This window comes from Lynx rufus, unplaced genomic scaffold (assembly GCF_022079265.1).
Source record: "Lynx rufus isolate CCGP_SWC_20201006 ecotype Redwood Valley unplaced genomic scaffold, mLynRuf1.p SCAF_8, whole genome shotgun sequence".
NCBI lineage: Eukaryota > Metazoa > Chordata > Mammalia > Carnivora > Felidae > Lynx > Lynx rufus.
In genome coordinates this window covers 10,017,133-10,039,137 of record NW_025814896.1, presented here as the reverse complement: position 1 = coordinate 10,039,137, position 22,005 = coordinate 10,017,133, and the positions used below count along the sequence as shown (strand labels likewise).

The 22,005-nt window shown below is 46.2% G+C and overlaps 1 protein-coding gene across 3 annotated transcripts in view; it reads right to left on the bottom strand.

The window, feature by feature from the left end:
* Nucleotides 1-22,005, bottom strand: part of ZFP64 (ZFP64 zinc finger protein) — a 91,844-nt gene that overhangs the window by 53,274 nt on the left and 16,565 nt on the right. For 2 of the 3 annotated variants that reach the window (XM_047068853.1, XM_047068852.1), the window contains exons 3-6: nucleotides 19,382-19,543; nucleotides 18,249-18,311; nucleotides 14,607-14,858; nucleotides 7,452-8,928 (exon numbers count right to left, since the gene is read on the bottom strand). In XM_047068853.1, coding sequence (XP_046924809.1) covers nucleotides 7,646-8,928; nucleotides 14,607-14,858; nucleotides 18,249-18,311; nucleotides 19,382-19,543 — 1,760 coding nt within the window. In that variant the 3' untranslated portion in view covers nucleotides 7,452-7,645. Of the gene's footprint in view, nucleotides 1-7,451; nucleotides 8,929-14,606; nucleotides 14,859-18,248; nucleotides 18,312-19,381; nucleotides 19,544-22,005 lie in introns of those variants that run through there. The other variant, XM_047068854.1, reaches the window with a different exon arrangement.

Sequence of the window (22,005 nt, the reverse complement as noted above, 5' to 3'; positions counted from 1 at the left end):
TATTTCACAGATCACACGCTCATTCTGAACATCAGAAGCTATAATCCAAAACACAGTTTCCCAAACTGTAAATACTCGAAAAATAAGAAACGGGTCTCTGTATAAACCCTTGGATTCTGTTCCGACAACCCACCAAACCAAGCAACCCACCCTAAAATTGAAATGACAAAGCATCTAGAAATTTAGGAAAGAAGGATACTTCATATAAGAATCTATAGGGGGACGCCCGGGTGGCTCAGTCGGTTGAAGCGTCCAACTCTTGGTTTTGGCTCTGGTCACGATTGCATGGTTTGTGAGTCTGAGCCCCGCATCAGGCTCTGCGCTGACAGCTTGGAGCCTGCTTGGGATTCTCCCACCTTCTCTGCCCCTCCCCCACTCGTACTCTGTCTGTCTCTCTCAAAAATAAGTAAATAAACTAAAAAAAAAAAATCTACAGGGATATGGACATCACGGACATTTCGGGAAGACCCCGAAATAGGCAAAAATGATTGCTGGGTATCCTGTCTGTTCCCAGCTCTGGGTTATCGAATTCTCGACAGGTTAGTGCCTTTTGTTGGTTTTGAGATATTTGGCAACTTTGTGAGTCACAGGAACGTATGATAACGCAAATACCTCATCCACGGGAATGCAAAGGCACTTTGTCAGGTGGAATGCAGTGGCTTTTGCCCGCGAGACACTGAGCAGTGGTGCCCGTGTCTGTGAATTCACTGTAGCATTTCTGATCGGGTATGTGAGTGTATGTGCACCGAATTCTTCGCACCTGCTGTAACCTGTGGAAACCAATGCCCTCGTTAATATTTTCGTTACCTTTCACTCATGAATATTTTGTTTGTGTCACGTCACGTGTGACTGTCATTTGTGACAGTCCTGATGTAAACCTTTTAAAAGATTATCTTTTTTTTTAAAAATTTTTTTTTCAACGTTTTTATTTATTTTTGGGACAGAGAGAGACAGAGCATGAGCGGGGGAGGGGCAGAGAGAGAGGGAGACACAGAATCGGAAACAGGCTCCAGGCTCCGAGCCATCAGCCCAGAGCCTGATGCGGGGCTCGAACTCACGGACTGCGAGATCGTGACCTGGCTGAAGTCGGACGCTTAACCGACTGCGCCACCCAGGCGCCCCAAAGATTATCTTTTTAACAGAGGCGAAGTCACCGTGGAAAATACATAGCTTTCGATGCTTTCATTATGAAAGGCTGAAAAGAAGTGAACGCGCAGGAAATTAGAGGAACAAACTAAATGGAAAGAAAAGTAGGAAAACGAATGAATAAAGAGAAAAGAGAAAATAATAAAATGGAGGAGGGTAAGGCAAGTAAATAAAAGCAAAAGCTTTTACTCTAATATTTTAACTTTTACTTTAATACAAGTGGACAACAGACAATCCCTTTGGCAAACTGAGGAGCAGACTGAAAATACAACAAACAAACAAACAAACAAACAAAAAACCCAAAACAAAAACAGAAACACCCCCTAGAAACCAGTAGCAATAAGAAAGCTGGTGGGGTGCCTGGGAGGCTCAGTTGGTTAAGCATCCAACTTTGGCTCAGGTCATGATCTCGCGGGTCCTGGGTTCAAACCCCACATTGGGCTCTGTGCTGATAGCTCAGAGCCTGGAGCCTGCTTCGGATTCTGCGTCTCCCTCTCTCTCTGCCCCTACCCCACTTGCTCTCTCTCTCTCTCTCTCTCTCAAAAATAAATAAACATTAAAAAAATTAAAAAAAAAAAAGAAAGCTGATAGATCTCCCCCAAATGCCGAAGATTTAAAAATAATTTTAAGAGGATGTTGAACAGAATTATAGAGCTGGCGACTTGAAAGCTAGAGCAAAGTGAATGATTTTTCTTTTGCAAAATATAAATGACCAAAATCGAGCCACAAGGGCTATAAAACCCGCACAGACTGATAACTGTAGAAAAAGTTGGGAAGTTTTGTTAAGGATGTGCAACGAAAAAGGGCTTGCAGCCCACACAGTAAACAGATCATTCCCGAGATCGCAAAATTATTGCTAAGTCCCTGAAAAAGAGTGCCAATTTATCTTCAGAGTAGCATCACCCACCAGGAACAAGCAAATATGAGCACAAAAAAGAAACCCAGAGATCAATGGCGCTTATGGTTAGAGTTCTAGAACTTCCAAGTGAAACAGAGTAAATGCAACCGAGCAGTGTGTTACAAGACTCAGCCAATGTGACCGAGATGGCTCATTCCGGGAATGCAAGGTGATTCAGGACCAGGCTATACGAATTCACTACATCCGCGTACTTACGTGCAAACCCCAAAAAGCTATGTCAAGACACTCCAAAGATATTTGACAAAATTCAGCAAACTACCCTGATAAAAACTCTAAGTGAAAAGTGCAGAACAAAGTGACCAAAGTGCTAGAAAAACTACCGCTCAAAAGAACAGCGTATATTATATTAAACGGGGAAATTCTGAAGCCATTCACGTTCCAATTGGAGACACAAAAAGATGCCAGCTGTATCACCTTTTCTTGGAGGCTCAGGCTAATTGCAGCTGGACAAGAAAACAAAGTAGCAGAAATATTACAAGATGAAAGAAGCTAGAAATGAGATGACTGTATTATGACCATCGTAAATTATATATATGGGAGACCAAGAGTTTCTAATACTGATTGTCAATTAATACGATTTTTTAAAAGATTTTATTTTTACTTATTATTATTATTTTTTAATGTTTACTTTTGAGAGAGAGAGAGCATGAGCGGGAAAGGGGCAGAGAGAGAGAGAGAGAGAGAGAGAGAGAGAGAGGGAGGGACAGAGGATCCGAAGCGGGCCCTGTGCTGACCGCAGAGAGCCCGATGTGGGGCTTGAATTCACAAATCGTGAGATCATGACCTGAGCCTAAGTTGACGCTTAACTGGCTGAGCCACCATATGATTTTATTGAATAACGGTTACCACAGGATTTGAATAAAGGTTTTTGGGTGTAAGAGTTAACATGTTTTAAAAAGTCATTCTGTTTATAGGTGCTATATCACATTGACACATTTCTTTTTTTTTTTTTTAATTTTTTTAACGTTCATTTATTTTTGAGAAGAGAGAGAGAGCATGAGTGGGGGAGGAGAGAGAAAGAGGGAGACACAGAATCCGAAACAGGCTCCAGGCTCTGAGCTGTCAGCACAGAGCCCGACACGGGGCTCGAACTCACGGACCGTGAGATCATGACCTGAGCTGAAGTCAGACGCTTAACCGACTGAGCCACCCGGGCGGCCCAACACATTTCTAATAAAAATTCTCAAAAGGTTTCTTTCCTGGGGAGGGGAGCTGAGAAGTACTGTATAGTACAAACAAACAACAGCTCATTTGGAAGAAAGAATATCTAAGAATCGCTAAGAAAACCTTGGAACAGAATAGCTGAGGGAGGCTTTGTGATTCTAAAAGACAGTAAGGCTTACCTTAGAGCTAATATAATAAAGTCTGTGCTGCCGGCAAACCAGAAAAGACATTAAAGATCAGTGAGACAAATCAGAGTTTCCAGAAGCAGATCCAAGTGTATTCGAGAACTTGGTCTACAGGTGAAATTAGGATTTCCGTTCCGAGGAAAAGAGTATTTTATTTAACAAATGGTCCTGCACGTGTGAGCCACCAAATTCCCATGTCCTATGGGCATAGCTAGGAATTTTTGCTGCAGTAACTTGCTAACTAAAAACACACCACAAAAATATTAAAGGAAAAAAAAAACCCCTTTTTTCATCTCAGGGGAAGAGAGGACTTGTCCTAGATAAAACAGGAGTCACAAGAGAAGCAACAGAAGATTCCGACTATAGAAAAAGATAGTTTTTTTTTGTATGGTGATGGCATTGCAAGAACAGTCCCCAGACAGAGGACAGGAGGGAAGAAAACTCAGCAATATGTGACAGACATGGGGTTCGTGTCTCCAGTGCCCAACAATCCAAGGAGGAAAGTGAGGGAGGATGCGTTTAAGGTTCACAGACAAGAGAAATGCAAATCACCAACAAGTCTATATAGAGACGCCACAGAAAGGCAGATGAAAACACCAGCTGGCGAAATGCACACAGACCAGATGGCTCATTTCCCTCGCCAGCTTGACAAAACTTGGAAAGATCGCTAACACCCAGGATTGGTGATGGTGGGGATGCACACCACGCGTGAGACTACCGTGTCGAAAAAGTAATCTCAAACGATGCCAGTACCAGCCACGGCCACTCGCCGAAACTCCGAAAGCACAACTGAACGTGAGCGATCAGGTAGGACGTTTACCGCTGCCGTTTGTAACGGCAAATGAAAATGGAGCAACCTGCACGCCCACGAGTAGGGAGATGGTCGAATAACGTGTGGTATGTTCATCCCACTACCTCTTGCTTAAGCAGAAAGTTAGAGATAGCTGTATTCACCTGCAGAACTGTTAATACACAGCATCGTAAGAGCAACTTACAGAGAAATATACATAGTGTGATACAATTACGAGAAAAATAGGAAAAAAAACTTTTCTATGTTAGTTTTTGAGCCTATGTATGTTAGTATGAACGCAGAGAAAACTTAACATTACTAACCTTGGGTAGGATGAGAATAGGAAGGGGGCTGGAGATGATTGGCTTGGTTTTTGTACCATTCTCTAGATAGTTTGTTGCAAGGAACACATTTTGCTGTTGTGGTTTGTTACAAAAAAATCCAAATATGCACGTGTGTGTGTGTGTGTGTGTGTGTGTGTGTGTGTGTGTGTACATAGGCATGTATATGTGTATATAGAGGGCAGCAGCCAGGCAAGGTGCAAAGATTTAAAAAGAAATAGAACATATAAACAGAAAACAGCATGTTCAATTCAAACCCAACTCTATAACTGGAGTGGAAGGCATTCCATACATAAACATAGAAACAAAGTCCATCAAAAAAGAAAATCTATCAAAATGGTCACAATTTTTATGTCTGGGTGGTAAGAATACTAGTAACTTTAATTTTTAAAAAAAAATGTTTATTTATTTTGAGAGAGAGAGGGAGAGAGAGAGCACACAAGTGAATGAGCAGGGGAGGGGCAGAGAGGGTGAGAGAGAGAATCCCAAGCATGCGGGGCTTGATCTCATGAACTGGGAGACCATGACCTAAGCCCAAATCAAGAGTCGGACATTTAACCGACTGAGCCACCCAGATGCCCCTAGCAACTTTAATTTTTAAAAATAATATGTGCTTCACATCTTTTCTACCTTGAATGTACACTGCATTTCTAATCAGGGGGGAAAAAAAAACTCTTTAAAAGTTGAAAAAGAAAAGGGGGCATTCTGAGAAAAAAAAGAAAGAGATAGAAAACAAGTTCGTGGTACTAGAAGTTTCCCGGATAAAACTGAATAGCTACATAGTTATTTATTTAAGTTTACTTATTTTGAGAGAGAGAAAAAGGATGAGTGGGGGAGGGGCAGAAAGAGAGGCTCCCAAGCAGGCTCCCTACTGTCAGTGCACAGCCCGATGCGGGGCTCGATCCCACGAACCGTGAGATCATGACCTGAGCTGAAGTTAGATGCTCAACCAACTGAGCCACCCAGGTGCCCCTAGCTAAGCCCCTAGCTTACGCTAAAGAGCTGTAAGCAAGAATTCTAAAGCAGTGAAATTATTAAAATATTAACATAGTATGCTGGAAACTTTTTCAATTTCTTACCAAATCATGTTTAGTGGCTCACTATATCCATTGCTAATAGGAAAATAAATTGTGGCAACCCCACCATCCCAGAACCTTCAGAATTATGTTCAAATATTAAGGATCAAAGAAAGCTCAAACTCTATAGCTATTTCCTAAGGGAAGCTGACTTTCCTTTTTCCAACAGGCAAACCCTGAAGGTTTCTGCATCACCATTGTGTGTATTTCCTAAGTTTGTTATTGGCAGAGAAAAAGGGGGGGAGGGTAATATCTTTATGCAAAAGTGAGCTGATCCGCATGAGGACTTTGTGCGCCAGGAAAGTCAAAGTGGTGAGGACTCTGGAAAAAATGTGTTTTGGGGGCACCTGGGTGGCTCAGTCGGTTGAGCATCCGACTCTTGATTTTGGCTCAGGCCATGGTTTCATGGTTCATGGGTCTGAGCCCCACACAGGACTCCACACTGGGAGTGCAGAGCCTGCTTGGGATTCTCTGTCTCCCTCTCTCTCTGTCCTTCCCCTGCTCTCTCTCTCTCTCTCTCTCTCTCAAAATAAGTAAATAAACATTACCAAAAAAAAAAAAAAGTTAGGGCACCTGGGTGGCTCAGTTGGTTAAGCATCCAATTTGGGCTTGGGTCATCATCTCAGTTCGTGAGTTCGAGCCCCATGTGGAGCTAGTTGCTGTAGTCACAGCCTGCTTCGGATCTTCTGTCCCCCTCTCTCTGCCCCTTCCCTGCTTGTACTCTCTTTCTCAAAAACAAATAAGTCTTCAAATAAATAAATACATCTTAAATAAAGTTAAAAAATGTGTTTCTTCTAACATTGTAAATGTGTTTCTCTCACAAGAGAACCCTCCTCTCCTCCCCAATCCTTGCTGACACTCTGTGAGAGCATGTTTCATTCGTTCAGTATATACTAAGAGCCCAACATGAGTTGAAGATCATGCTAGAGGCTGGAAATTAGAGGTAACCACCCTGAAGTTCATGTCTTTGGGTGGAAGCCTGAGTGATTCTAGCTTGCTCTCTGGTGCCACCTACTGACCAAACAGCATTTCAATCCAAAACAATAACCTTTAAATTTCCCTTTCCATCCTAGAGCCTGCGCTTTCGAAAACCCTAAGTACTTTCCCAGTGCCACTCATCTGGTCCCTGGGACTGCCCGTATGTTGATATTTAAAACAATCGCATCCAAGAAAACTATCCCAAACGTAAGTAGGAACTCACATCACATTTGCATCTAAACAGAAACGTCAGGTTCATCAATCTCAGGTTTCGAAATGCTATACAGTTGGGTCACTTTGGACACCATGCATACTTAAGTTGACTGGTATGTTTGTATAATATTTATCAGGGGTCTAAAAACCTTTGCTTCTTCAAATTCTCTTTAGCCATAGGATAATTCACACCCATCATGCCCCAGTCATACTGTGGCTCTAAAGAATCATTAACATTCAGTATATTTTACTCACATATCAATTTATTAGGAAACCATTCCTTTTTTTTCTGATTAGCACTAAACATTTTTTTTTTTTGGTGGAGGGCGGGGGGGGGGGGTCCAGTATCCGTGTAACATTATGTAGAAAATGGTCCTCACGCCAATAGATTGGTATCCATGTACTAAAACACTAATAGCCCAAACTCGAAGGAGAATTTCAGAACCGTAACTTAAGAGAGGTCGGGAAGTCCCATCTCGTACACAAATTTAATGAGATTGGAAAAAACCCTTCTCAGAACTGGGAAATCAAGCTGGACAAAACAAATGTACTCACGACTCACTGCATTTAATTCCAACCCCTAACTGGAATCATCTTGGGAACATTTAAGAATCCTACAACAGCTAAATAACACGGCGATTCAGAGGTGACCTCAAAGTTATTATTACAGCATTAAAAAATTATAGTTAAGCAGTATAAAATTACAATTTATTACGAGGGGAGGGGTTTCACAACAATCCTTAAAAACATTAAGAGCAAACCTCTCACAGAATTCTATTTACGACTTCCTGTTTTGTCAGTCCTCTTTTCCCCTTTCTTTTGGTTTTTCAGTTCTAATCTGGTATGGAATCCGCCGGACAGAGCAAGGCTGGGTGGGCTCCCCCCTGAATGATGGAGTAAGTCTGCTTGGGTAATTCTTGCTGGGAAGAGGAGGAGAATATAGGCGGGGCCGTGGTGGCCACGGCGATGTTCTGACCTCCGTCGCTTACCACGGTCACTTCGGTTGTCCCCTCCTGAATCAAAGCGTTAAGGCCTTCAAAGTCAGTGCATGTAATCCCGGAACTGGTGATAAAAGTCTGGTTGCCGGAGCCTTCCTGCGGGCTGCCTGGGGTCGCGGGGATGAGAGTCTGGTGCAGGGTGGCTCCGTCGGCCTGGTCGTGAGCGGTGAGCAGCACAGCCGGCTGGGTCATGGCGCCCGCCTCGCTCGGACACCCCGAGGGCTGGGGGGGGGCGATCAGATTGACCTGGCGCAAAATCTGCAGCCGGCTGTTCCCCGGGAGCTCCTCCGGGTTCTGCGCCACCAAGGCGGGGGGCACGATGTTCACCGCGGCGGCCGCGGCCTGGATGATGGTGTTGGCCTGCGGCACTTGATGACCAACGATGATTTTGACTCGCCCCTCGCTGAACGGGGGCACTTGGCTGGGCTGCAGGGGCACCTGCAGGTGGCCCACGGTGAGGGGCGCGGCCGGCTGCTTGCCGGGGTCTATCTGGAACTGCAGGACGGTCACATCCGAGTTCTTGTTCTCGTGGTACTCACTGTGCTGCCTCTTGTGGCTGCGGAGCGAGTCCTCGCGCATGAACGAGGCTTCGCACATATCGCAGTGGAAAGTCTTCTTGGCGTCCAGCTTGGCCACCTGCCGGCTGCTCTGCCGGCCCGAGTCCTTCCTCTCCAAGGCCTCGGTCTTGACCACGTCCGCGTGGAATTTCTTCACGTGCTTGCTCAGGTTGCTGGGCTGCTTGCTGTCGAAGCTGCAGTACTGACACTTGAAGGGCCGGTCGGTGCAGTGGATGCGCTCGTGGACGCGCAGCGCCGCCTTGCTGGGGCACGAGTAGCTGCACTCCGAGCACTTCTCGGGATGCTCCGACTGGTGCACCCGGCTGTGCTTGCGGAGGGTGGCCTTGCTGTCACCCAGGAAGTCGCAATGCGGACACTTGAAGTTATTCCCGCTGTGCTTGATGCGGATGTGCGACTTGAGGTTGCCCTTCATGGTGCAGCGGACATTGCAGAACTCGCACTTGAAAGGCTTCTCCCCCGAGTGCACGCGCATGTGCCTTTTCAAGTCCGAGCTGATTTTGAACTTGGCGCTACAGAGCCAGCACTGGAAGGGGGCGTCCCCTGTCAACACAAGGTGAGTTTCGATAAGAACAGGCAGGCAACAACCACAGCGGATCCCCCCGAAGCACACACCAGAAAATCGCTTATACCAAGGCGGGCGGGTGGAGACCTTCTAACCGCAGCTGCTAGTTTCTGACCCTGGGAGAAAAAAAAAAGTGGGGGGGGGGTGGGAGGGGGACGGGGGCTTCTTTTCTTTCCCCAAACCTGAACCACCAGGACCGTGACAAACCCCACGGGAAAAACGGGAGATTGAAAAGACCTATTCAACTGTCCCGAATAAGAGAGTATTTGTGAATATAACTTCTGTTCTTTAAAGCAATCAAGCTAGCGTTCATTTTGCTCAGGTGCCCACTCTGCTAGTTAATGGTTCGCAGTTGCGGAAACTTTGCGCAATCCGTGGATTTCGATCGAGTTACGTGGCGTAACGGGTTCGAGGCCACATTTTGGAATCAGCTCCACGCTCACTCATTAGAATAGTCTTTTACAAAGTGATCGAAACGCCCAGCTTACACTTCATGCAGAGCTTTATTAACAAAGACGTGTTTATCGCGCAAAATTTATTTATCCCACATTGCCAGCTGCGTTCTTGTGAGGTTACGGAATCCAGCTGCTCGATTTTTTTTGTTTTGTTTTGTTTTGTTTTGTTTTGAATTCATGGTCGCGGAAAGATGAGCAGGGGAAAGTGAAATTGCAAACATCTGAGTGCACGTGATATTCCAAATGTATTTCCTCAATGAATGGCACGTCCAAATCATCTAAGGCACTGATAACTCACGCGAATGGGTGACCCCTGCCCATTTTACGGGTTAAGCAAGCAAAGTGGCAGCTGACATTCTTCCGTGGCTTCCAGGATGGCAGGCCCTCTGCTGAGCACTCCACAAGAATGGTCTCGTTTGATGCTCCCAACATTCCCGTGAGGTGGGGACTATTACCACTATCATTCCTAACACTACCGTACGGATGAGGCCTAGGCAGACTACGTAACTCGTTCGTAGCAGGGCCTGGATTCGAACCCAGGCTGCCTCCAAGGCTGGTATTCTTAGATGCCAGGCAATTATCTGTGCATAGGACTGATGTGCGCTTTCTCAGGCCATAAACTCAGAGAAGGAATCGTGTTCCGGCTTTTTGGTATAAGGCCTAAAACGTCACCATAAGCGGCTTATTCATAAATACAAATGAGTGAAGATGGCCGGGGGCAAATTTAAGAAGCTTCTATAAAACCGAGAGGCTCGAGCCTCAACGATGCTTTGTAGGACGACACTCCCCCAAGATCGTGCACGCTAAACTCTAGAACCAGGGGTGGTAAGCTACAGCCTGTGGGCCAAAGCCAGCCCACGGCCTGTTTTTATAAATAAAGTTTTATTGGAATCTAGCCACGCACAGTTGTGCGTGTGTTGCTTCCGGCTGCTTTATGCTCCAAAGGCAGAGCTGAGCGATTGCGACAGCAATTGTGCTGGTACAGTTTCAGCAACTGTATGGCCTGAAAAGCCTAAAACACGTACTGTTTGGCCTTTTACGGAAAGCTTGCTGACTCCTGCCTCGGCATTTTATGCTGAACCTCTCTGATGCTATCAACTCTTTTCTGCCAGGTGAGTGAAACCCCCGGACCCTTTCTTAGGACACTGCTTAAATACACAAAGTGAACTAAAATAAAAATCAACAGGAATCCAAAAGAAACCAAGTATTTTGAAATAGTTACTTAAGAAATGAAAAGGAAAAATTCACGCTATGGCAATGTCGTGTGCTTTATTAAAATCTTTTTTTAAAGTGATCTCTACACCCAACATGGGGCTCGAACTCACGACCCCAAGATCGAGGGTCGCACGCTCCACCGACTGAGTCAGCCGGGTGCCCCTGTGCCAGTGCTTTACTAATGCATTAAGTAAGATGTAGCGGCGGGTCTAGAACTATAATAATTTCTAAACAGAGAAGAGCGGAAGTGATATTTCGATCTATCTACAACAAGCGTCCTGAAAAGATCTGTGATCTCTCCTGGCGACAAGTCACAGGCACTATTCTCACACCAGTTGCCTTTTTCGTAATTGAAGGACACGGCAAATTTCAGTACAGTTAGTGACAGGGAAGGTGGACTTTTTTCCCCCATCCAAGTTCACGGACCACCGAAATTCTACTCATGCATCACCGAGTGGAGGCATCTGTGGACCCAGAGTGAGACTCTCTACTTCAGAAAAGTCTCCTAGGTTTTCCAGTCTTATCCCTGCCCTAATGACTGACAGTCTTTTTGCCGGTTTTTTTGTTTTTTTTTTAAAGCCATCAGAGCGGGGTGAAATCCAGAAACACCGGATAACCAAATCTCACAACTGAGTTGCAGAGTTTAACAGCACTTGTTGATATGAAGGCAAAGGTCCTAAATCCCTTTGTCATCTTTCTTCCTTTTTTTTTTTTTCTTAACCACAGATTTCTTAACTGAGGCATCCTGGTTAGTAATAGATGCACGGGGCCATACGCTCTCCAAAGCTAATGACTACATTTATTTCTGCCCACTATGGGACCCTCGCGGTGTCTAGGACCTAGCAGGGACTTCATGAATGTTGCCGAATGAATGAGCAACTGATCTTAGCCAACAGATCTTTTCTCAAGTTCACGTTGCTGCTCCAGCCATTGATGATGGAGTCAATCTAAGCGATGACAGGGTAAAAACCAAATCCTATTAATCTTACACTCTGTAAAATCTCGTAAGTGCCACAGATTTATAAAAGGGAAATGAACCTTCTAGGGAGACCTTGCGTACACGGCACACGTTTAAATTCTTGGAGACTTCACCTTTTCTACACCAACTTGAAGATGCTACTATCAACGGTAAGTTTATCTTTCTAAGTGAAAATGATTCTGAACCCTTTCACATATGAATCCTTCGGCTCTTCTCACTTAGGCTGGGGGGAATTCTGAAGAAACCCGTTGACCACCCGTTATGCCGATGTCTTAAGCTGCTGTAACAGGTTACAAAAACGGTCCCAAATCTTGCCACCTCTCCTCCCTCCCTGTAGCTGCGACCTTTGCCACGTGTGGAATCACGCATGGTCTCTCGACAGGGGCAGGACGACCTGCCGTGACCCTCGACACCACGTCATTAGATTTTGGCTGAGGGTAGGTTAACTGGGCTTGATACGCCTAATGGCTCGAAATGCGCTTGTGCGTTGGGATTTGCTCGCTTGTACCTCCGTCAGCCGTCGCCGTGGGAAGATCAAGGCTGGCTCAGCCCTGGTCCCAGGAGGAGGAGGATGACAGAAATGCGGAGCAGTGCTGGATTCCAGCAACCAAGGCCAGTGGACGGACAGCCCGCAGCGAGCAGATTCTCAGACGCGTTAAGTGAATCCAGCCAAGATCAGGGTTGCTGAGGTGACACCCAGCTGATCCCCAGCACGTGAACAGAAACGGCGTGTTGTCACATCTGCTGAGGTTTTGTTAATGCCGCATTACTGTGACGACAGAGAGCTGAGACGGATATTGGTTATCTAGAAACAAAATGCTGCCATAACAGAAAACTAAAATCTGTAGCATTGGCCTTGGGACTGGGTAGCAAGCAGAGACCGGAGACATGGCAGTTGGACACTGTTTAATGGCAAACATTTGGTAAAACTGTCACCTGTAGCCACTCAGAAGACAGAGAATGCACCTACTGAACTGTGGACTCGAGCAAAGAGATCAATTCTGGGCAGAACCGTGAAAGCGTCTTACAAGCTGCATAGGATAAGGTCCGATAAGGAAGAGACAAACTCAAAAAAGAACTGGCCATTTCCTAAATGGAACTCAGAGAGGATACAGAAAACCAAAGATGGGCTGGGTTAGAGAAGATTTCTCATCTCCAGTCAGTAAAAGGTTTTCAGAGTAAGACAGAAACTCGGGGATTGAAGATCAGATCCAGGAAAGTGATCTCAGGGGGAAGACCGGATGACAAGCGAGGGGTGTCGATGTAAAGTAAGGCTCTTCGTTAAGACCTCCGAAAGGACGAAGTTGGCATAAGTAGGTTCTCCCGCTGGCCGCGATTCCTGGGAATCTCCAGGGATTCAACAGCAGAAGGTTTTAAGCCAAAAGTGCCTAGAATTGGGTTCGGAGAAAGGAGAGCCTCCGAGAGAATTGTGGGTGTGGCTTTTGGCACAAAGATACACAGGAAACTCACAAAGTCTTGCTGATGGCTCTACTAGGAAACTTGTCACCACCCTAGAGTCAAAGAGCCGTACCTTTGGGTGGGCAGGAAGCAGGTGGAGAAAGTTCCTCAAAGGAACATTTTCCACCGCTTTTCAGAAGTGGCTCAGGCAGGTGATAGGAAGCATGCTGTGGTGGGGAGGGTCGGGAACCGGGGAGCTGAGCCAAGGAAGGCCTAACCAGGAAACATTCCCTGGCCCCAGAGTGAGGGGACCCGGGGACATTTGCCCAGAGGGATCTTGGAAATCTGTGGAGCAGGGACCGCCAAGGGCTTCCCATTCTTCCCCTTTTGAACAGCAGGATTACTGGAATTATTCTGGCTCTGTGTCACCACTGCACATTGGGAACGTAGGAACACACGGCTTGTCTTTTCATTTCCAAGGTCTCCAGGTTAAGAGAAGCCATATCCAAACCTGGTGGAGATCACAGTATCCCGGCCTTTAATCTTGATCCTGTGACTGGGTGTGATTTATGTGGGTCTTGGGAAGGTATGACTCTATCTTCACGTCAGAGATGTGAGCGATGGCGAGCTGGACTACAGTTGTTTGCAAAAATGGCCCCGATTCTTTACCCTTCCTCCTATCTCTGGCCTCTGCCGTGTAACCTGGCGGTGACCTCCCACCGTGGGTGAGCCCAGTCCCATCTGTGACAGCAGGCCCAACCATATAGCCTGCTTCAGCCAGTGGGATGAAGGCAGAGGCTTGACTGGGGCCTCCCCACTGGGGGGTGCCTGCTTGTACCCTGCCACGGCCATGAGAAGGACAAACCTGGGGTAGCCCACTGGCCCCAGAAAGAGGATGAGAGGCATGTGGAGCAGAGCCAGACTGCCGCAGCTAAGGCAAGGGTACAGCCAGCTAACCCAGAGGCAGCAGATCCCCAGCCAAGGTCAGTGGACAGATACCCAGCCTTTCCCCACACATGCGACTGAGCCCTGCCAAGATCAACACAGTGTCCAGCCCACCGGCTAGACCTGAAGTCCGTAAGCAATGAACGCTTATTATGATACGCCACTGAGGTTTTGCAGCGGTTGTTACACAGCATCATTGTATCGATAGCTGACTGATAACACTCGCCCAAAGGAAAACGCACACGCTTGGTTAAGTTACCTACTCTGCTGGGTTCTTCCAAGAACCCGTGCCCATGCTGAGCGAACCCGAGCATACTTCAAAAAGGGTGGAAGTAACACGGAAGCTATGCAGAAATGGATGAAAAGTGCATTGTTTATATTTGTATCTCTATTTCATTTAGCTCACCTCCTCAACCAAATACCTTAGAAGTGAAGAAGGTAGAAAGCCACATAAAGATATACACAAGGTTATAAACTCCACGTTCTTCCCCGCTGGACCGAGCAGAGGCGTTTCTGGGTGGATGAAAAGCAAACCCACGAACGGTGCAATGACCACACGTCCCCGGGTCGCTTACTGCGTTTGTGACTCGAGGCTCTGGGGTGCTTCTGACTCAGGTAACAGGCAGTTACGAGTGCAGCGTGAGAGGCAGCGTGAGGGACCTACCTGTGTGGGACCGCAGGTGCACGGTGAGCTGGCTGGAGTTGCGGCTGGCGTAGGGGCAGATCTGGCATTTGAAGGGCCGCTCGTCCGAGTGTATCCGCAGGTGCTTGTTGAGGCTGCTGCTGTCGGCTGCAGCGTAGTCGCACGTCTTACACTTGTAGGGCTTCACGCCCGTGTGGCAACGCATGTGGGTCTTCAGCTTATCCTTCCGGCTAAAGCACTTGCCGCAGACTTCACACTTGTGGGGCTTGTCTCCTTCAGACACACACACACACACACACACACACACACACACACACACACACACACAGATGGCATCAGAAAACGATACTGAAAAGGAAACAGGCTTATTTCCCACTGCCTTACGAGAAGAGGAATACGCAATCACCGAAGAACATTCGGGAAAGCCCCAGAGCTACGCGGAACCCGTGCAAAAGAGCTGCCCAACACGTCAGGAGAGGGGGAGTTCCTTCGCGTTTGCCTACTGGCATTTTCTAATTTCTCCTACATCGAAAAGAGTTCCTTGTTACTTAAGCACAGAAGGCGACTCAAGTTGTTAAAGTACAGCTCAGTAAAACAAGACGCTGTTCTCGCGGAGGTCTCGCTCCATTCCGTCCTGTTCCCTTTTCTTCACGGACGCGCCCTAGCATGCGGAGGCTCACGTTTTAGGGGCGCTCCCGGCCAAGCAGCTCAAGGCTGCATTTCTCAGCCTCGCCCGCAGCGAGGCGTGATTCGGCAGCAGGGTCCCCCTCGCTGATGTCGCAGAGGAGGTAAAGGCGTCCCTTTTGTAAAAGGACACTGCTTGCCTTTTACTTTTTGCTTTCCCCCCTTCCTGCCGGCCGTTTCCAAGACTGGGGGGGGGGGGGCGGGTGAACCGGCAGGTGCGGGCAGCAGGTGTGTGGATGGTGTCACGGGACACGACGCACCATAATGGTGTAGAAGGAAGCGAGGTCCTCGGATGATCTCGTAGGACAGAGCCGCCTGCCTGCCCTAGACCACCTGCCTTACCTCCGGACAGTCATGTGAGAGACCCACAAACCCCCACCGCGTACGAGCCGCTGTTTGGGTTTCTTTGTGACAGCAGCTTAACCTGTCCTCACTAAGCACAGGCCAACTCACCACCCATGAACAGCTGCTAACTTTTCGATGGAGGTCTCTGCAACTATTTACGTGCGTCTGTGTGCGTATCAGGCACAAAAAACTTCTCGGCTGACGTCAACTCGAATACTGTTTCCGAGGCACCGGGCCTCTCAGGGACTTTCTCAATCCTGTCAGCACCCGGGATTAGAACCCACGACGGTCTTGCTTTCTGAGCCAAATGCAATAGTGCCTCCCCACTGACCACTTCCTGGCACTTGAAATAATTTCGAACGTCTCGTCACATCAGTAAATGGCCACAACACAATTTTGAAAGCTGGCGTAGTTCACTGTATGGATGGAGCGTAAATTATTGAGCCAATTCCCTACCTGGCCACTGAAACCAGTGAGGTAGTTGTATGGACAGATGACCACTATTGAATGGTGTTTTCCACTGCAGTTTGCAGTGATGGCTTGGATGATATCAACTTCATAAAGGATGGGAAAAGTAGATTTGGTGTCTTTTTAGCCCCAGTACAGGGATGCCAAAATTTAAGAATAAGACACAGGAGACCATTAAGACTGGTGACTTTGGGTCTATATGGGATAAGGAAGTGGGTGGTGAAGTCAGGATCTCCCCCTTTTACTTTATGTATTAAATATGACTTTTGGCCAAATTCTAAGTAGCCAACTGTTAAAATCAATCATCGGCCAAAGCCGATCACTCTTGTCTTACAGCAAACATCTGGGGTTTAAGAATATATCTAAAGGGGTATGAAAGAGGGGCACCTGGGTGGCTCAGTCAGTTAAGCCTCTGACTTCGGCTCAGGTCATGATCTCACGGTTCGTGGGTTCGAGCCCCACGTTTGGGCTCCGTGCTAACAGCTCACAGCCGGGAGCCTGCTTCGGATTCTGGGTCTCCCTCTCTCTCTGCCCCTCCCCTACTCGCACCCTGTCTCTCTCTCTCTCTCTCTCTCAAAAATAAACATTAAAACAAATTTTTTAAAAAGGATATGAAAGATTATAATTTTATGATTGCAAGTGCTAGCCATCAAATTTAAAAGTCCATGAACAGTAATTTCTCATGGTTGTCAGCTGCTGATTAGCTCCTGTGGTCGCCACCCTCCGTATGTGCCACACCGAGCAGGTGCCGGAAGCTGGGGAAGAAGGATGGCTTCCGGCCAGAGAAGAGCCTGCTGTCGCTGCTCCTGGCCACGCCCTCCTCTCTGAAAGTACCTGAGGTGAGGACGCCTTCTCGTCAACTCTCCGACTTGAAGATGCGAATGGAGATGTTGCAGTCACCTAGAAACTATCCTACAAACCTAGGCTTAGCTAACCGCGTGTCTCAGGTTTTCCCTACGGACCTGCAGAAGACTCAAGGTCATTGCTTCACTTAAGTATTTATAGTGCTTCCTCAATCATCGTTAATGATGACAGCACTTCACTCTGGCGATGATGAATATGCTTGACTGATGACGTTCACATCAAACCCACACGGAGAGATCCACTGTTTGTTACCTCGAGAAGGCTTACCCATTCTTGAGACTTAATAGCTTAACATTCCACTGATTGGAATAAATCCAAATGAGGTTGGGGAGAATATCACGATGACCCCACTGCAACAAGGCAATCGTTGGCCGTGGCCAACAAATTTCAGAAATAATTGCTGGATAATTTCATCTTCCAAAGGCTGAGGCTAAATGGCAGACTTGGGGCAATTAGTGACGCCCCAGCTACCTTTCAGCGTATCCCTGTCTTACACACATTGACACTTTCTGTGTTCGTACTGTATCATTTGAATTACGAGTATCTGATACTTTGTTAAAAATAGTCTAAATGCAGTTCCTTCTCCATCCAGAAAATCTGGGAGACATAAAAATGTATATTAAAGAAAATTAAAATCACCAGAAATAATCACGTTTTTCTTTTTCCGTGCATCGCTCTTTTCCTCTCCTTTTGCTTTGTTTTCAAAGTAATCTCTACACCAGTGTGGGGCTCGAACCCATGACCTCAAGATCAAGAGTCGCAAGTCACATGCTCCACCGGCTGAGCCAGCTAGGTGCCCCATCAATCTTTCTTTCCCTCTTTTTTTAAAAAAAGTATTTATGAATTAAATTTCACCTTCAGAATGGCAAAAATAGCACACGTACACCCTGTGTCCAGTGATATGACGTAAACATAAAAATATTTACTATCCTTCCCTCTCTATCAATCGTTACGCACACACACGCACGCACGTACGCACATTTATAGGATCATCTCAAAATGAGAAGAATATGTACATTTAAATTTTAATTAATTCTGGCTGATTAATCATCAAAAATGCAGTTCACATTTCCACTAGCTAAGCTTGCTCATATCTGTTCCAGCACTGGATTTTATTGCTTCAAACATTTTCTGCCAAAACCATGTACGGAAATAGCATCTTATTTTTATTCAATTTGTATTTGTATTCCTGTGACGACCAGTGAGGTTCTGTGTCCTATCACATGTCTGACTCATCCGGATCCCTTGCTCCTGGCACACAATACATGTCCCGGGCGTACGAGCCGAAGAAATGTTACTTACCAGTGTGAATTTTTAAATGACGTTCCATGTCCTTCATGCCGTAGGCGGTCTTGAATTGGCAACCTTATAAAGGCAAGAAAAGATTAATTACAAAGGGGAACATAGTAACTTAAGGGTGGAGAAGGCTGGCAGAAACTTCCATAACCAGGTGATGAAAGTTAACCCCACAGTACACAGGACAAACAGGTATCACGTGCCTCCCGATACGACGCACCGAGAAGGACACGTATCACTTCTGTGCTTCCTGTCCGAACTGCAGAGCTCCAATCTGATCGCGAAGAAATATCAGGCAAACCCACACTGAGGAGCATTTTACAAAATAACCGTACTTGGCAAAATATCAAGGCCACGGAAGACAAAACTTTAGGATTAAAGGAAACTAAAGACGGATGAAGACGCAAATCAATGGGGGATCATGAACTGGATTCTAAACCAGGGGAAAATGTTTTTCTTCTCCTAATTTCTCACGTTACTGAGAAACTGGTAAGATCTTAATAAGGTCAATAGTTTGATAATAGTGTGTATGAATGTTAATTTCCTGATTTTGATGATTGTAGTGTGTTTATATAAAAGAATTTCCTTGGTTCTAGGAAACATAAATTGTGGTATTTAGGGGTAAAGGGACATCATGTCTGTAACTTAGTCTAAAATGGTTTTGGGGGAAAATATTTATATACAGAAAGAACGACAGAGCAAAGACAATATGTTAACATTTGGGAAATCCAGATGAAGGGCGTACGTACATTTTTTTGTACTATTTGTGCAACTTTTCTGTAAGTCTGAAATTATTCCCAAATACAAAGTTTCGCTTTGTTTTATTTTTAAAGGAAACAACAATCTTTCTGGATGTCTTTGTAAGCTACAGCACAGGGAGAAAAACTCACAGTCCCCTGGATACTCACGAGTTTCATTTCAAAGCCCATGGCTGTAAAGGTTTAGAGTCCACATGCACAGTAACCAGGGACAGCGAGAGAGAGGTCATATGTGGTGATGTAAATACTATGGCGCTCTGATTTTTAAGCCCAGCGCTTTGGAGCACGTCTATGTCCACTTGTCAGGGATTCACCACCGAGGGCCCTGGAATTGGTGAATGTCACATCCTTTACACAAGCGGGACCCAAGGCTGCCTTTACCTGGATAGCAACAGTTAAGCCTTTTCTGAGCAGGTGGGGCCGTGGGCTTTTTGGCACGTGACTTGGCAGGGAGAGAGATGACAGTGGCTGTCTGGTTTTCATTGCTTTCCGTGGGCAGATAAGTTTGATAGCCATGTTCAAACACAAATTCTGGAGCTGAAACTAAAAGACAGGACGGTTGTTAGCTCTCGTCATATGAATACCCGACAGCTCTTCCCTTTGCCTACCCTCCTCCACAGAGAATGAACAGGTTAAATTGCTTTCCCGGTTTCCTTCGCTGTTTAGGACTGATCCTGTGACCCTTTTCTAGCCAGTGAGACACTAGAGAACATCTGTTGAGGGGCTTCTGGAAGAGATTTTCTTCCTGATTTAAAAATAAAAAAAGAGGCAGTCGAGGAAAGCCCATTCTTACTGGCCTGGTTGTCCCATTTTCTGTCTTGGGATGTGCTGGAGTAAGGATGTGATGCCTGGATCTGTGGAAGCCATTCTATGACCATGAGGAAAGAGCAAGGAAATCTGATGTTGAGCCAGAACTCTGAGACTATCCAAATCTAGACTTATTAAATAAACAAGAAATGTGCCTATCATTTATACCAGGCAAGCTTTCTATTATCTCTGGCCAAATGCACTTGGTACCTTCATAAGTTTTATCACAAAATCCTAACAAGCAATTGGAGAGGAACTGATCAAAGGAATTCTGGCCCAAACTACAAATACTCTCTAAAAACACAAGTATTCCAAAAACAAACAGACAGACAAAAACCAAAAACAAACAAACAAACAAACAAAAAAACAAAAAACAAAAAACAAAAAAACCCAAAAAACAAAACAAAAATCAAAAACTCCTTGTATTCTTACTGAAGTTTTTAGGGGAAAAAAAGAAACCAAACATCTTTATCATCTTGATCTTTGTTTTTATTATTATAAAGAATAAAACAGGCAGTCTCAAATTTCTTTTCTTGCTTATAAAAACTTTTGTGACTACTTCATTAACTACAGTTATGGTTTTGGGTTTGGAAATATTTTCTTCCTTTATGACACATAATTTGTTACATGGAGACTTGGTTTCACAGGAAGAGTCAATATGACCAGTGGCAGGTCTGTTCGTCGGGTGTATTTTTCAGGCTGAGAGGTCCTAACAATGGCGAAACTGTGAACTTGTTGAATGAATTAATTTCGATTTCTTTGGACATTTTGAGGAAACCCAGGCTTCTTATCTCCACCTCTTAAGGACCTTTGGCAATGACAACATGAACCCCAAGAACGCCTGGGTTCCAGCAGCACTTGCTATGCAAGTAAATGGTTTCACGGTTTCCACTGCAATATGTACGGGGGAGTTGAGTGGCTTTTAAAAAAATTTTTACTATTTATTTTTGAGAGACAGAGAGAGACAGAGCATGAGCGGAAGAGGGGCAGGCAGACACACACACACACACACACACACACACACACACACACACACACACACACAGAATCCCAAGCAGGCTCCAGGCTCCGAGCTGTCGGCACAGAGCCCGACGCGGGGCTCGAACCCACGGACCGCGAGATCGTGACCTGAGCCGAAGTCGGAGGCTCCACCGACGGAGCCACCCAGGTGCCCTGGAAGTTGAGTGGCTTTTGTTTAAAGTTGGCCAAAAGATTCTGACAAACCGATATCCTGTCTGCTCGCCGAGTCCCTCGGATGCAGGTACCAACCACACTTGCCTCTTGTTGGAACGTTTCATTTACGCTGTGGGATTTTGCATCCAGCGCTCTGCTCAGTTCCCAAAGCGTGGTCCTCGGCCAGCAGCCCTGGACCCACGGCGGAGCTTGCTACCAAGGCCGATCCTCGGGTCCCGCCCCAGCCCACGGACTCAGAAACCCAGCAACCTGTGTTCTAACAAGCCCCCCAGGTCGTTCTGATACGTGGTCAAGTTTGAGAACGCTCTCCATGCGCCTCAGTAACACTTAACGCAGCTTTGTCTAACTGAGGGAGTTCATCTCTCCTGGTTGTTGCTTTGCAAGAACGGCAAGCACCGCGTTGTTTCTCCAACAACCATTTGCCTCATTAGTATCAAATTGACCCCCTGCTACTCTTTGCGGGTATTTCTGCGTACACGGTTACTTTTCATCTTCGACCCGGTTCATCATGCGACATCTTGGAAGATGTTTAAACAACGAAGCTCGATATACGTAGTCCCCCCAAATGCACACCCTTCTGCTGAGTGATAACAAGGTGTTCAATAGTGCTCAAGTTTGTCTGCAGGCTCGCAATGACATTTGGGGTTTAAAAAAAATTTTTTTTTAATATTTATCTTGAGAGAGACAGAGCGTGAGTGGGGGGAGGGGTAGAGAGAGAGAGAGAGGGAGACACAGAACCCGAAGCAGGCTCCAGGCTCCTAACTGTCAGCACAGAGCTGGACGCGGGGCTCGCACTCATGAACTGTGAGATCACGACCTGAGCTGAAGTCAGACGCTTAACCAACTGAGCCACCCGGGAGCCTCTTGGTTGCCTTTTTAAAAAAACATGTTTATTTATTTATTTTGACGGGGGGCAAGAGGCAGCAAGAGAAGGAGAGAGAAAATCCCAAGCAGGCTCTGCGTGGTCGGCGCAGAGCCCGATGTGGGGCTCGATCTCATGAATC